This window comes from Nuphar pumila, chromosome 1 (assembly GCF_984573655.1).
Source record: "Nuphar pumila chromosome 1, dmNupPumi1.hap1.1, whole genome shotgun sequence".
NCBI classification, from domain to species: Eukaryota; Viridiplantae; Streptophyta; class Magnoliopsida; order Nymphaeales; family Nymphaeaceae; genus Nuphar; species Nuphar pumila.
In genome coordinates, this window is record NC_143249.1 from 52,869,082 (window position 1) to 52,883,799 (window position 14,718).

At 42.5% G+C, this 14,718-nt stretch overlaps 1 protein-coding gene across 1 annotated transcript; it reads left to right on the top strand.

The window, feature by feature from the left end:
• The first annotated feature begins 9,144 nt into the window (after positions 1 to 9,144).
• LOC149848926 (glucose-1-phosphate adenylyltransferase small subunit, chloroplastic/amyloplastic) lies at positions 9,145 to 14,718 on the top strand. Its single transcript, XM_089998195.1, has 9 exons — positions 9,145 to 9,503; positions 10,505 to 10,801; positions 11,604 to 11,873; positions 12,298 to 12,477; positions 12,704 to 12,807; positions 12,935 to 13,046; positions 13,837 to 13,935; positions 14,141 to 14,260; positions 14,464 to 14,718. Exons 1-9 carry the CDS (start codon positions 9,231 to 9,233, stop codon positions 14,578 to 14,580), a joined length of 1,572 nt encoding a protein of 523 aa, XP_089854321.1. The 5' UTR covers positions 9,145 to 9,230; the 3' UTR covers positions 14,581 to 14,718.

The window sequence follows — 14,718 nt, forward strand, 5'->3', positions numbered from 1 at the left end:
AGAGATCAAATTAGTGGCACCAGTAGTAGATTGTTTCAGCTCGTGCTGCTTATGTTTGCTATTACAAGTCTTCTCTAACTATTGTTGGAATCTGGCTTATATTTTAGATGTCTTTCTTGATTTAATCAGTTTTTCTTGTTTGGTAACTTTAACAGGAAAACACTTTAAATTTCTGGTAGAAACTTGTTAGGAGGTTTGCTTATAGGTAGTCCTAGATATTTTAAATGCATATGTAAAAAAAACACTTTAACTACGACCATTGTTCATAGTTAATAATCATCAGCAACTACTATCATTAACTACGGCCCCTAGCCATACTTAATACTAATTATTCACTACCGCCAACGACCATAGTTAATAGTTTACCATTATCAGGTTAGTATCCTTATTTGCTATGACTATCGCCCGTAGTTAATGCTATATTCATTTATTACAATTATATTTGCTATGGCTCGATCATATTTAATGATATTAGGCACGATACTATCCACTACGGCCATTGGTGATAGTTAAAGCTTATTTACAATAGCTTTTTAGTATTAACTACAGTCAACAATCATGGTTAATAGTACAAAATTTTGTAGTAGAATAAGAAATTGGATCAAAGAGTTGATTTAAAAACCCAAATTCAGATCCAAAATATAGATAAAAAACAGAAGTATACCTCCATCAATATTGTATATTTTAATTATAAAAAACACCAATATAATTCATCTATATAATAGTGGTTTTAAATTATTAGAGAATACCCACTAGAAATCCTATAAATCCTCCAAAGATATGCATAAGCATATAACCTCTCTATTGAAAAGGCATAGGTTATAGCTTCCTGCCAAGAAGATGAAACTAAATATATGATTAACAGCATACCTTACTACATTCTATTTTCTACGATCGATCAAATGTCTTCATACACGGTTACCATAAAGCATGATATCGCTTTTAAACTGTTAGAAAAATCTCTATATAATCTGGATGGTGACCATTGTTTGAGATTTAGAACTTTCTTGCTCTAATTGATGGGAACAATGCTTGGAGGTGTGCAACAAAGACACTTTCTTAAAAGTGATAGTTGCCCTCACCATATTTGAACCCGAGTGCAGTAGGGTTGTACACAACTTTGCTTTTGGGATACAACCAAGCCCGCACATTCTCTTGTTATACTAACCACTCCTGACACTGAGTAGGTTAGCTTCCGTGGCATAACTACCTTGAATAGCTTCATTGAAAAAATAAAAGGAGAAATAGAAAACATAAACAAAATAAAAACTTGTATGTCTTGTTGATGATGATATTTTGTTAGACAACTAGGGTTCCATAAAGGCTTATAAAAGGCAAAATGGGTAACTTGGACCCATTATGAAAACTCGTACTCATTATGATCTAAACAATTGCATGCATTGTAATATCCCATTGCATGATCCATGCATCACTAACATCCTGTCAAGGGTGCCACACATTACTAACTATCCCAACTTGCTTACATGTCGAAGCTATGCAAAAGGATAGGTGGTGCGTTCCAAAAAAGTCACAAAAGACCTTTTATTGTCATGCTGAATTAGGAAAGCTTTTTAGGAGAAGATTTTGTAAGGTACAAAATTGTCCAAAATGAGTGATAAAAAGATTGGTTAAAGTCAAATCATAACCAAGACCGAGACCAAACGGAGCCGGATCTGAATCTAAGCAAGTCCAAGTTTAATGTTTATTTGACAAGCCCGACATATAATGCTCTTGCCCTCTGAGCCAACTTTCCACGTTTTAAACTCATGGAATTTTTCAAAGAGTTTCAATATGAAACTAAGTTTTTTCCTCCAAAATATTTTCTCACACAATTATGCAAAAGAAATGGTTATTTTGCCAAAGACCTTGGTTTCAAGAGGTATAATTTTGAGCCAAATAATAACAAGTGTGAGTCAACACTACCCACAATAAATTCATAGACTAGGAAAGGAGGATGGCTATTTTCTTGATTTTTAGAAATACCAAACACCTTAACTTTAAAATTTTCATTTTAGTACCACCTCTTGCCCTTAATTAGCCTGTCATTCTAGAATTTCTTATGATAGCCCTTCGGTTCTCTGAAAATTGCCATGCATAGTGTTAATGGATTGGGTTTGACCTGGACCTAACCCGTACCAAACTCTATAGGGTTAGGGTTTAATGCTAAATAAGGTCTGATTAAAACTCGGGTCGTACCTAAAGGGTCCCATTAATATAATATATGGAGCTGGGTATGGCTTGTAAAATTTAAGAACCAACCTGAGTTTCAACAAAGATCTGTTATTTTTTAATATGAAAAGGATAAAAAAATTTATTTTATCGGGTATGGTCCATGTGATCCTTATAGGGATTCTAGAATGGTTTCTCTTTTGGTGGGTCCCATTGAACCTGGGTCGGAAGAATTTAATAAAGTTTAGGTCAGGTTTTACCTGGATCCTAACCCCTGGTTAATATTAACTCAAAGTTAAATCCCGCATGGTAAATTGAATCAAATGAAAATAGTTGTTCCCTTTTCTCCCAGGATAAGTAAATTTGGCAGTTTTATGTCAGGAAATTCAGAACTCTTAAATCTCCGTTTATTGGAGTAGCGACAAAAAGTTTGTGGAATATCGCGGTACCCAATCGCAATAAAGCACGTAGATTGTTCAATCTTCCCCAAATTCCTTTTTAGCTATGAAAGTTCGAACGGATACCCACGTGTAGAAGATCTTTAATACGTCAGAATTGCACGTGTTGATGAATCTAATTACCAAGTTACCCCTGATATAGCGCCACCACCGACTACAAGGTACAACGGAAACACAACAATGGTTTGGCTGGGGTACTTTGAGCACAGTGACAAATATCACAAGATTTATGGAAAAATCTTGCGAAAATATCGAAAGAAATTACCTCAAAGTTTAAAATAATAATTTCTCGTGAGATTTTCAAAATATTGCAAGATTTATGAAAAACATAAATAGTGCGATTTAAACATGATATTTACATTTTAAACGGCTATTTATATATCATGAAAAAATCATGTATTTCTGTTTTTAAATATTTTTTATTAATATTTTCTTATAAAAAATATTTTTTTATTACATTTTTTTATTGCTAAGATTTTACTGAAAAAATGCAAGATTTATGATTTTTTTTAAATTTCTCACAAGTTTTTGAAAAACAAGATTTTTTGCCGAAAAAAAGTTTGTTACTGTGCTCCTGAGAGAGAGAGAGAGAGGATGGGGTGAAACATGATTGTACAAAAATTGTGCATTAAGTAGAGGATTGCCATTGTTCTCTTGCGACTTACAGTGTACAATTGCGCTAGAGTCTGTTTTGCTTTTGTTGAGTCTGATGTAAGCTGCTCGGTTCAGGTGAATCAATACCCCGAAGGGGCAGCCCGTATACTTGAACTGTAATAGCCTGCGGGCAAAATTGTGAATGAATTAAATGCGTTGAGCTTTCTTTTGTTCACCCTCGTTGTGATTGCTTCTTGTGATTGCAACTTCTCTCCCTCTATTCTCTCTTGCTCTCTTACACTCTGATCATAAGCTTCCGCGACCGGCAAGCGAGCTGACGAGTAGGCTTGCGGCGGTAAGGAAGGACCGTCGCGCCGAGCTGGCCCATTGAAGGAAATAGGCCCGTGACAAGTGGTACCAGAGTCCGTTCTCGTGCTGGGGAAGGGACTCCGGAGTCGGTGTCGACAGACACGCCGACAGGCTGCGATTTGTGAGCAAGACATCGTGGCGCCTTATCAACACTTGCGCAACACCAGAGGCAAGGCAGTTGCCGAAGCTGAGGAGATGGGTTCACCTCGGGGCCAAGAAGAGTTGGCTGCAACTGTTAACAAGTTGGTGGAATATGTGACTTCGCATGATGAAGCGATCTCACGCGCATGTGAATCATTCAATGGATTGAATGATGTGGTGGCGAGCCTGCAAGAGCAGGTGAACTTCCTAATGGGGCAGGTCACTTCGTTGACGACTATAGTGACCGATCTTGAGTTGAGGAACCGTACGTTGCAGCGGACGCTGACCCTGAATGGCGGAAATGGTGAGAGACCGTCAAGGATTGATGTACCTAGACCCACAAAATTCAATGGTTCTCGCGACAGCAAGGCCATTGAGAACTTCTTGTTCCAAGTAGAAGACTACTTGGATATCCAAAATGTGACCCTTGAAGATCTGAGGATCAAGGCTGCAGCGGCCTTACTTGATGGTGATGCTATCGCTTGGTGGAGGCGGAAGCGCAATGACATGGAGAGGGGTCAATGTGTGATAGACACCTTTGACGACTTCAAAGTAGAGTTGTGCAACTACTTCATGCCCAGAAATGCGCAGAGACAGGCTTACCGGATGGTTCGTGAACTCAAACATACTGGTTCGTTGCAAGACTATGTCCGAACGTTCCAGAAGCTTATGCTGGAGATACCTAACATGCCAGAAGACGACATGCTCAACTGGTTCATTGTGGGACTTCAACCATGGGCACAGTCCGAAGTGGAAAGGAGCAACCCCCGTATTTTGGAAGATGCATATGTGGCGGCGGAGCGCTTAGTTAATACTCAGCGCAAACCTTTCACCCCATCAACCAAAGTTGGGAAGAAGCCTGACCACGGAGGCAAGAAGGATGAGCAGCGCAACGATAAAGGTGAGGCGTCGACACGCCATCAATCCAAAAAGAAACAGAACTACACAAAGCATAACAACAGCAACAAGGGTGCGGTTGTGACATGTTGGTTCTGTGGTGATAGACATATCGCCCGGCAATGCCCAAAGCGCCTTGTAAAGGACGACGGGCAAGCCAATGCTGCACAGGAAGAATGCAGCGATACTGAAGGCAGTGACACTGAGACCATGCAACCGAGGATGGGCACCATGCGATCGATTAACGCAGCTAGAAGTTGCGCAGCTAAGAACATGCAGGTCAGTAAGGAACTTATGTACGTAGAAGTCATTATGAATGGAAAGTCTACTTCGGCAATGGTAGACTCCGGGGCCACACACAACTTTGTCTCGCGGGAAGAGGCAGAGCGGTTGGGCTTGAAAACTGGGCCAAAGCAGAGGACTATCAAAACAGTAAACTCTGAGGCCAAGCTCATTCTTGGTGAAGCAAGAGATGTGGCTACTCAAGTGGGGAGTTGGGTCGGCAAAGCCAACTTCTCTGTGGTGCCCCTGGACGATTTCAAGGTGATTCTGGGTATGGAGTTTCTGCGAAGCCAGAATGTGATGATGCTGCCAAAGTTTAACACGTTGACGATCATGGGATCAGACCTGTCCCACACAGTGCAGTGCCTTACGCAGAAAGGCAAGTCTTCAGTGTTATCAGCAATGCAACTGAAGAAGGGTGTCAAGCATGGGGAGCAGACATTCTTAGTTGCAGTGCGTGCAGATGAAGGTAAGGTAGAAGCAGCAGTGCCGCCGACCCTAGCCCCTCTATTGGAGGAGTTTCGGGGGGTGATGCCTCCGGAATTGCCAAAGCGTCTTCCGCCAAGACGCGAGGTCGACCACAAGATTGAGTTGACCCCGGGAGCAAAGCCTCCCGCAATGGTTCCATACCGTATGGGGCCAGCAGAGTTGAAGGAGCTGCGCAGGCAGCTAGACGAGATGTTGGACGCAGGCATTGTTCGTCCATCAAAAGCCTCATTTGGTGCCCCGGTCCTTTTTCAGATGAAACATGATGGCTCTAAACGGTTATGTGTGGATTACCGGGCCTTGAACAAGGTCACGGTGAAGAACAAGTATCCATTGCCATTGATAACAGACTTGTTCGATCAGTTAGGCAGTGCACGTATCTTTTCCAAGCTAGATCTGCGATCGGGTTACTGGCAGGTGAGGATTGCCGAAGGTGATGAGCCGAAAACAACTTGTGTCACCCGCTATGGTGCTTACGAATTTCTAGTAATGCCATTCGGGTTGACAAATGCTCCAGCCACGTTCACGACTTTAATGAACCAGATTTTCTACCCTTACTTAGACAAGTTTGTGGTAGTCTATCTGGATGATATCGTGATCTACAACAGTAACATGGAGGAACATGTCGGGCACTTGCGAACAGTGTTTCAGGTGCTGAAGGAGAATGACCTCTGTGTTAAACGAGAGAAGTGTCTCTTCGGGCAGGAGGAGATCAGCTTCCTTGGCCACGTTGTGGGGCGTGGTGTGCTGCGTATGGATGGGCAGAAGATAAGGGTCATCCAGGAATGGGTTCCGCCAAGCAAAGTGCCAGAATTGTGGTCATTCCTCGGCTTGGCAAATTATTATCGGCGTTTCATCGAAGGTTATTCCCTCATTGCTGCGCCCCTCACAGATTTGTTGAAGAAGAATCGGGTATGGCTCTGGACAGGAGCGTGCCAAGATGCCTTCGAGGGCTTGAAGAAAGCCTTAGTGAGAGAACCAGTGTTGCGACTGCCTGATCATTCGAGACCCTTCGAAGTCCACACTGATGCCTCAGATTTTGCCATTGGCGGAGTTATTATGCAAGACGGGCATCCGATCGCATATGAGAGTCGTAAGCTGAAGGATGCAGAGAGGCGGTACACAGTGCACGAACGTGAGATGACCGCCATTGTGTATTGCCTCAGGACCTGGCGGCACTACCTTTTGGGTGCCGAGTTCGTCGTCAAGACGGACAATGTGGCCACGAGCTATTTTCAGACGCAAAAAAAGTTGACGCCCAAGCAAGCTCGATGGCAGATGTTTTTGGCTGAGTTCGACTTTGCCTTAGAGTACAAGGTTGGAAAAACCAATGTTGTGGCGGATGCTTTGAGCCGTAGGGCTGAATTAGCTGCTGCGCGCGCAGAGCCTTCTGAAGTGCATTTGGAGGGTGCATTGCTGAGCCGCATCCGCGAGGGTACACAGCAGGATCCGACCGCACAACACCTTGTTTCTCTGGCGCAGGCAGGGAAGACTCGACGATTTTGGCTACAGGATGGCCTACTTGTAACAAAAGGGGGACGCATCTTTGTACCACGGTGGGGAAGCCTTCGCCGAGAGCTACTCAAGGAGTGCCATGATACACTATGGGCCGGCCATCCTGGTCAGGAGCGGACCTTAGCACTCCTTGAGCGCGGCTACTATTGGCCGCAGATGAGAGACGATGTTGAGGGGTATGTGCGGACATGCCTCATCTGCCAGCAAGATAAGGGGACAAACCAGAAGGCTGCCGGTCTCCTTGAGCCTCTACCAATTCCAGAACGTCCTTGGGAAAGCATCTCTATGGACTTCATTGTTAGTCTGCCAAAGGTAGAGGGACTCAGTTCTATTTTAGTCGTGGTGGATCGTTTCTCAAAGTATGCCACCTTCATCTCAGCTTCCAAGGAGTGCCCTGCAGAGAAGACTGCAGAGTTGTTCGTAAAGCATGTGGTGAAGCACTGGGGCATACCAAAGAACATTGTGAGCGATCGCGATGCTCGCTTCACGGGCAAGTTCTGGCGTGAAGTATTTCGGTTACTTGGCTCTGATTTGCTATTTTCAACAAGCTTCCATCCGCAGACAGATGGGCAGACAGAGCGCATCAACGGGATACTGGAGCAGTACCTTAGGCACTTTGTTAGTGCCAATCAGAAAAATTGGGTGAAGCTCCTTGATGTGGCACAGTTTTGTTATAATCTGCAGAAGAGCGAATCTTCAGGCCACAGCCCGTTTGAGATAGCCACGGGGCAGCAGCCACTGACCCCGCACACTCTTGCCGCACAAGAAAAGGGAAGGCCATCCTTCGCCTATCAGTTTGTTCGCGACTGGCACGAGCAGAATGAGTTGAAGAAGGCATTCTTACACAAAGCGGCGAAGAGAATGAAGAAGTGGGCGGACAAACACCGTCGGCCCGCAAGGTTCCAGGTTGGGGACCAAGTGTTGGTGAAGTTATATCCTGGTCGCACAGGCATCTTTCGCGGGCGGCACCGCGGACTACTCAGAAAGTATGAGGGACCCTTCACCATCACAAAGAAGGTGGGCAAGCTGGCATATAAGCTGGAGTTGCCCCCAGACTTCAAGGTGCACCCGGTGTTCCACGTGTGCAACCTCAAGCAGTTCCATCCAGATGATGGAGACCCAGAACGCAATGTGCCGCAACGCGCTCCCATCATGCAGAGGGCCCCGGCAGCACAACGGGCCGAGAAGCACCTCAGTCAGATCCTTCGCCACAAGGTCAACTACTTGGGGCAAGCGAAGAAATACTTGGTGCAGTGGGAGGAAACAGCGGAACCAACGTGGGAGTCTGCATTTCGAATGAACAGCCGCTACCCGGCTGAAGTCAGGGCTTACCACGAAACAGATGGCGCCGAGGACGGCGCATGATTTGAAGGGGGGAGCATGTTCCCTTGCGACTTACAGTGTACAGTTGCGCTAGAGTCTGTTTTGCTTTTGTTGAGTCTGATGTAAGCTGCCCGGTTCAGGTGAATCAATACCCCGAAGGGGCAGCCCGTATACTTGAACTGTAATAGCCTGCGGGCAAAATTGTGAATGAATTAAATGCGTTGAGCTTTCTTTTGTTCACCCTCGTTGTGATTGCTTCTTGTGATTGCAACTTCTCTCCCTCTATTCTCTCTTGCTCTCTTGCACTCTGATCATAAGCTTCCGCGACCGGCAAGCGAGCTGACGAGTAGGCTTGCGGCGGTAAGGAAGGACCGTCGCGCCGCGCTGGCCCATTGAAGGAAATAGGCCCGTGACAGCCATCCATTAGGTTGGACCCCTACATTCTGTCTCCAAGATGGAGGGTGATCAGTGTTTAATGCACAAATATTTGTGCAATCATATTGCACCCGATCTTTTCAAGATTCCCCCTGCAGTTTTTTTTTTTTTTTGTGCCAGAAAATGAGGCTATTCTTAAGCTTTCAGATCCGGTAGTTAGAGAAAGAAGCTGTATTGGCATAAAAGAAGGATATGGCCAAATTAAGTGTGGAGCCAAGTCTAATCCTGCGATGCGATGTGATGTGATCCAAGGCATTGAAACTCAATTTTGACTAAAAACATGCACGTTTTTGCTTGAGGCGCACTAACCTTGAAGCTGTTGGCCGGGGCACTAAGCAAAACTTTCCAACAGATCCCACCTCTGAATTCAAAAAGGGACCCTTCTGTCCTTTAACCATTCAAAGAAGGCAATGTCGTCATATCGAATTCTGGTAACGTCATCAACAGCATAAATGACACCTTCAGAATGAGTATCTGTTATCAATTCCCTACGTAAATCCCACCTCTCTTTCAAGAGTGTCAGATAGGGGATAGGAGGAAGGAGACTCAAAGGAAAGGGAAATGGAGATGACAACGATCGGGGTTTCCAGGGTTTGTTTCCCCAAAACCACAGCTCCATACGATCCGGCAAATCGGATCCGTCCGTCGGCCTTCGTTCCCTCCAGCCGTCTCGTCCCGTCCTCCAGTTCTCTCATCTGCGGGCAGAAGCTGAGCTCCGGCCATCTCCGCCACCGGAAAACAGATTCCGACGTGAGGTCTCCGGTCATCGTATCCCCCAAGGCAGTGTCTGACTCGCAGAATTCGCAGACATGTCTTGACCCCGATGCCAGCAGGGTACGCCTTCTCCCCGGCCCGGCATTTCTCTCGTGCTTCTGTTCGAGTCTAAGTTCGTCGCCTCCTTAGTTGATCTGTTGGTTCTAAATCTTTGAAATTGTTTTTTTTTTTTTTCGTTTAAGTGTGTGGATATTTGAGGCTTCTGTGATGCGTTTGGCTTGAGTTTTCTTCTCTTGAAAGTTCCTCCTTTGCGGGATTTTGATGCGATGATGCAGATCGTAGGATTTCAAAGGATTGGAAAATGGCACCGCGAATTGGATTATGTCTTGAAGAGGACTTTGTGAAAATCTATACTCCTGACATATATAAAAGGTTTTTTATATTAGAAAGGAAACCTGATCAGGAAGAACTGATCTCATGTGTACAGAATGGTCAAGTAAAATTCTCTTGTTTTAACACATGAAAAATTGAAATTATGCAATGAATGATATTTAGCCCCATGGGGGATGGCGTAGTGGGGGTGGGGCTTTGGCCGCTAGACAAGTGGTCAAGGTTCTATTACTATGAGTGTCTCCCCTCCCTTCTGTGCAAGCCAACGCCCAGCATATGCCCTAGGAATGGAGTCCTAACCTGAGATTTTTATGCCACCGGCAAGAGGACCGTAGGTATGGCAGGCTGAGACAGAGCGATCAGGTCTTCATGTTGGGTGCAGTTTTTTTTGGAAGTTATCAATCTAAAAACAAAACATGCAAATTTATATTTATATACAATTATTTAGAACCTTTTTGCTGCTTCACCGTGTTTAGTATGATGACTGATACCCTAGTGTGGAATCATCACAAATTTATACAGAAATTTGTTTTGTTATGTATGAATTAATGCGCTGGGATTTGCCTTACCTTGTATTAGAAGAAGAGATGAAAAGAGATCCAAATGTTGATTTGCTACTAGAAGTTCCTGTGGCTATTGGATTTGTATGCCAGGACAAGTAATATAATCACATTCTTTCCTGCTTTCATTCAATTAACATGTTGGTAGTTGGTCGTGTGGGCTGTTTGCAGAGTGTGCTTGGAATTATATTGGGGGGAGGAGCAGGGACCCGCCTTTACCCACTTACCAAGAAGAGAGCAAAGCCTGCCGTCCCGTTGGGGGCCAACTATAGGCTAATCGACATTCCGGTCAGCAACTGCTTGAATAGCAACATATCAAAGATTTATGTCCTCACACAGTTCAATTCTGCATCCCTAAACCGGCATCTCTCGAGAGCATATGGTAGTAACATGGGTGGGTACAATAATGACGGATTTGTCGAAGTGCTTGCTGCCCAACAAAGCACCGAGAACCCTAATTGGTTCCAGGTAATTCAGCCTTTCTCGTTCTGTGATGCTCTGCTGAGCTCATTTATTCATTTTCTTCTGAATGACCTTGTCTCTTTGTTCAGGGTTGAGGGGCATGGACGAGAATATTTTGAAATTTGTGTACTTTATGTTGTTGTTAGCCTGTAATGGTTAAAAGAGAAAAGGTTTCTGTTTGTTTTGTTGTGAGGTTTGAAGTCAATAAGCTGTAGAGTTCATTTTCTTGGTCTGCAGTGACAAAAGAGGTAGAAAGGTATATTTTTAATGTTTTCCTAAGGATGTAATTTCAAGTGTTCCATTTACATAATTATTGTTTTCATTAAAAGTGGCTTTATCTATCACACTCTTAAAATGCTTGCTATTCTTTCTTTCTTTTTCAATTTGTGTAGTATATATTTCTCCATAAATGATGCTATCTGTACTCTCATGATGCTGGCACATTCTTCTTTATCTTTCCTTGTCGTGGTGTTTTATAACATAAAAATGCTTGAGGATGTTGAGATCCAGTTGGACTCGGTACTTTAAAAACAGATGTTCAACTAACAAAATGAACCAATATTTAAGATCCCTAAGGAGAGTAAATCTGCATCCGATTTCTGAATTTGTTAGGCAGCTTTTTAGTTTGGTGCTAATCTGAAACACATGCTATTCAGCAGAGTTTTTTCTTTTGCTTGATAATCCTACGTAGCATTGGACAAGATGGTCAGATATCATACTCAATCCCGTCTTTTCTATGATTACCTTCTCTTGACTTTCAATTGGATGTTTTTGAAACTTTAGTCGACACATTTGAGGTGTCTTCCAGGGAACAGCTGATGCTGTAAGGCAGTACTTGTGGCTATTTGAGGAGCACGATGTAATGGAGTTTTTGGTTCTTGCTGGAGATCATTTGTATCGAATGGACTATGAAAGGTTCATTCAAGCACACAGAGAAACTGATGCGGATATTACTGTTGCTGCACTACCTATGGACGAGAAGCGTGCTACTGCATTTGGCCTGATGAAGATTGATGAAGAAGGCCGCATAATTGAATTTGCCGAGAAGCCAAAAGGAGAGCAGTTGAAGGCCATGAAGGTGACCTTGTACTAGATAATTCTAGATTCAGAACAAAATGGCTGACATTTAGACCAGCCTATATTGCATGCCTTTGGAAAAAATCATGGAACTAAACTTCAAGAATCTAAATCAATTTAACTTTGACTGTGCCTGTTCACAATTTTTTTATGCGGGTGACTTGGACTCCCTTGATGATATTGATGATCAAATGGAGTAATCTTATTTTCTATATAATGCTTTTATCCAAGTCTTTTTCTTATAGCAAAGCCAGTTTCTCAGGATTGTGAAATACATAACCTCACTATTAAAACAAAACCCTTCAGTAGAAAATATGAGGACAAAAGATATAAGAAATATGGCACCTCAAAGAACAAGTAGGAATGCTTTTTTGTAACTTTTTCTCTCTTTTATGTTTTGTATTTTAAATTTCTATACTTTCCAGGTTGACACCACCATTTTAGGGCTTGATGATGAAAGGGCAAAGGAGATGCCCTATATTGCAAGCATGGGTATCTATGTAGTGAGGAAAGATGTCATGTTACAGCTATTACGTGAAAAGTTCCCAGATGCAAATGACTTTGGAAGTGAAGTTATTCCTGGCGCTACTTCTATTGGAATGAGGGTACGTGATGCTTGCTTCATTTTTAAACAATTAGTTGTCCCTAGGGCATAGGCAGACATTCAAAATCCGGGTATACTGGGCCTGTCCTGCTCACAACTAACAATGTACTTGCCTAACAGCCCAAGGCAACTGTAAGTCTAACATTGAAACTGATGTTTTCAATAAAATTTTCCTGTTCAATGTTTTTTCTGAGTACAAAAATTGATTCTGTCTTTTATTCCTTCAGGTGCAAGCTCACTTATATGATGGGTACTGGGAAGACATTGGTACAATTGAAGCTTTCTATAATGCAAATTTGGGCATCACGAAAAAACCTGTGCCAGATTTCAGGTATCTGGCCTTTTGGCAAAACAAAATCTCACATGATCAAGATGATACCATTCCTATATCTCAGCTTTGTTTTCAATGCATGTAGATCTTACTGCTGCTTGTTTTTGCATATGCCTATATGATTCAGCTTCTATGATCGGTCTTCTCCCATCTATACCCAACCTCGATACTTACCTCCTTCGAAGATGTTGGATGCTGATGTTACTGATAGTGTTATTGGTGAAGGTTGTGTGATTAAAGTAAGTTACCGTTATATTCATCCTTTTACCTTACATTGACATCAGATGTAGAAAGTCCTAGTTTAGCTTGTTTTTAACTATTCCATTAATTTACAATATTATCATCAAACACATGCACACCCATGTGCACATATGTCCAGTCCCCTTGAGAATGATTGTAGCTTGTTTTCCCTGCTCTGATGTATTGTCATGCATTCTCTGTTCTCTCTATTACTCCTACCATTTACACCTGCGGTTGGCATCAATATATGTCTGTATCCTGACACTTTTAGAGCCCTTGTAGTTTGTAGCCATACCTGTATCTGTGACATACAACATGGTTTCTGCCACTTATCTAGTAGTTGTACGAATTTAAGAGATAAATTATGCTCAAAGATTTCCTCTGATTGCCTGACATTAAAGCAGGGTTCTTGGCAAATCCTTCATGTCAGTGGTATCTATGAAGCAGGTTGAGAGTTTGCATATTTTGTCAAGGAAATGAACGATTCATCTAGCCAAAAGGGTTGTCATGCTAGGATCAAGTCCCTTCTAGAGTGCTTCTTATTTACTTTCATGACAAGATTCAAGTTATCATATTGTCTTCTGTACTAATGAATTTGAAGGCATCATATAATGCTGCAGTCTTGAGGAGACATTTTGATTGTCAGATGACCCTGTTTTTGAATAATTACAATACTGCTAATAATTGATATATTCATGATTGAAGTTTTCCTCCCATGAAAGCCATTATTGTGAAGAATGTACTAAATGCCTCCTGATAGATGATTGCTGACAATCCATTTTGTTGCAGAACTGCAAAATCCATCACTCTGTTATTGGGCTTCGATCTTGCATCTCGGAAGGTGCAATCTTGGAAGATACACTACTGATGGGAGCGGACTATTATGAGGTAACCAGAAATATCAATGTCATATTTTTTTCTTGTTTTATAACTGATTCTCTTCTGTGACATACGCCTATAGGATTTTGACATAGGTATTCTGATAGAATCTTCTATTTAATGTCTAGGAGGAAATATGATCTGTGCAGCAAATTAAGAATCTGAATCTATTTTTGCTTGTGGATATTTAACATTTCGCCATTCATTGTTCCAGACAGATGCAGACAGGAGATTTGTGGGTGCAAAAGGAAGTATTCCAATTGGAATTGGGAAGAATACTCATATCAAAAGAGCGATCATTGACAAGAATGCACGTATTGGTGACAATGTCAAGGTTTGCATATTTCACCTTTACTGCATCCACCGTGCATTTTAATTTCTATTGAGTTTATCATGTACATAATGAATGACCACAATGATTATTTAGTTCCATATTGTTTCCATAGTCTGGCATGGGTGCAACATTCTTTAGTTCTTTGTTTCCTTCATTTTGGCAAGGGTGGTTTTGCTCTGACATTGAGAAAAAATGCCTTTCAGATCATCAACCAGGACAATGTGCAAGAAGCAGCAAGGGAGACAGATGGGTACTTCATCAAGAGTGGCATTGTTACGGTGATTAAAGATGCTGTAATTCCCAGTGGCACCGTCATCTGAAGCCGTTTTTCAGTATACGTCATCGAGAATGGCTCTGCCACATTATGTGTAAATTTTCCTATATCAAGTTCTGTGGAGGAAGGGAGAACCACTGTAAAGGCTTGAGTAGCATATCAAATAAGACCTTTTATCTGTTCA

Coding starts and splice junctions, on each gene's coding strand:
- LOC149848926 (XM_089998195.1), top strand. CDS start 9,231: ATGGAGATGACAACGATCGGGGTTTCCAGGGTTTGTTTCCCCAAAACC. Junction 12,478..12,703: donor CTACTTCTATTGGAATGAGG/GTACGTGATGCT, acceptor TTATTCCTTCAG/GTGCAAGCTCACTTATATGA. Junction 14,261..14,463: donor GTATTGGTGACAATGTCAAG/GTTTGCATATTT, acceptor AATGCCTTTCAG/ATCATCAACCAGGACAATGT.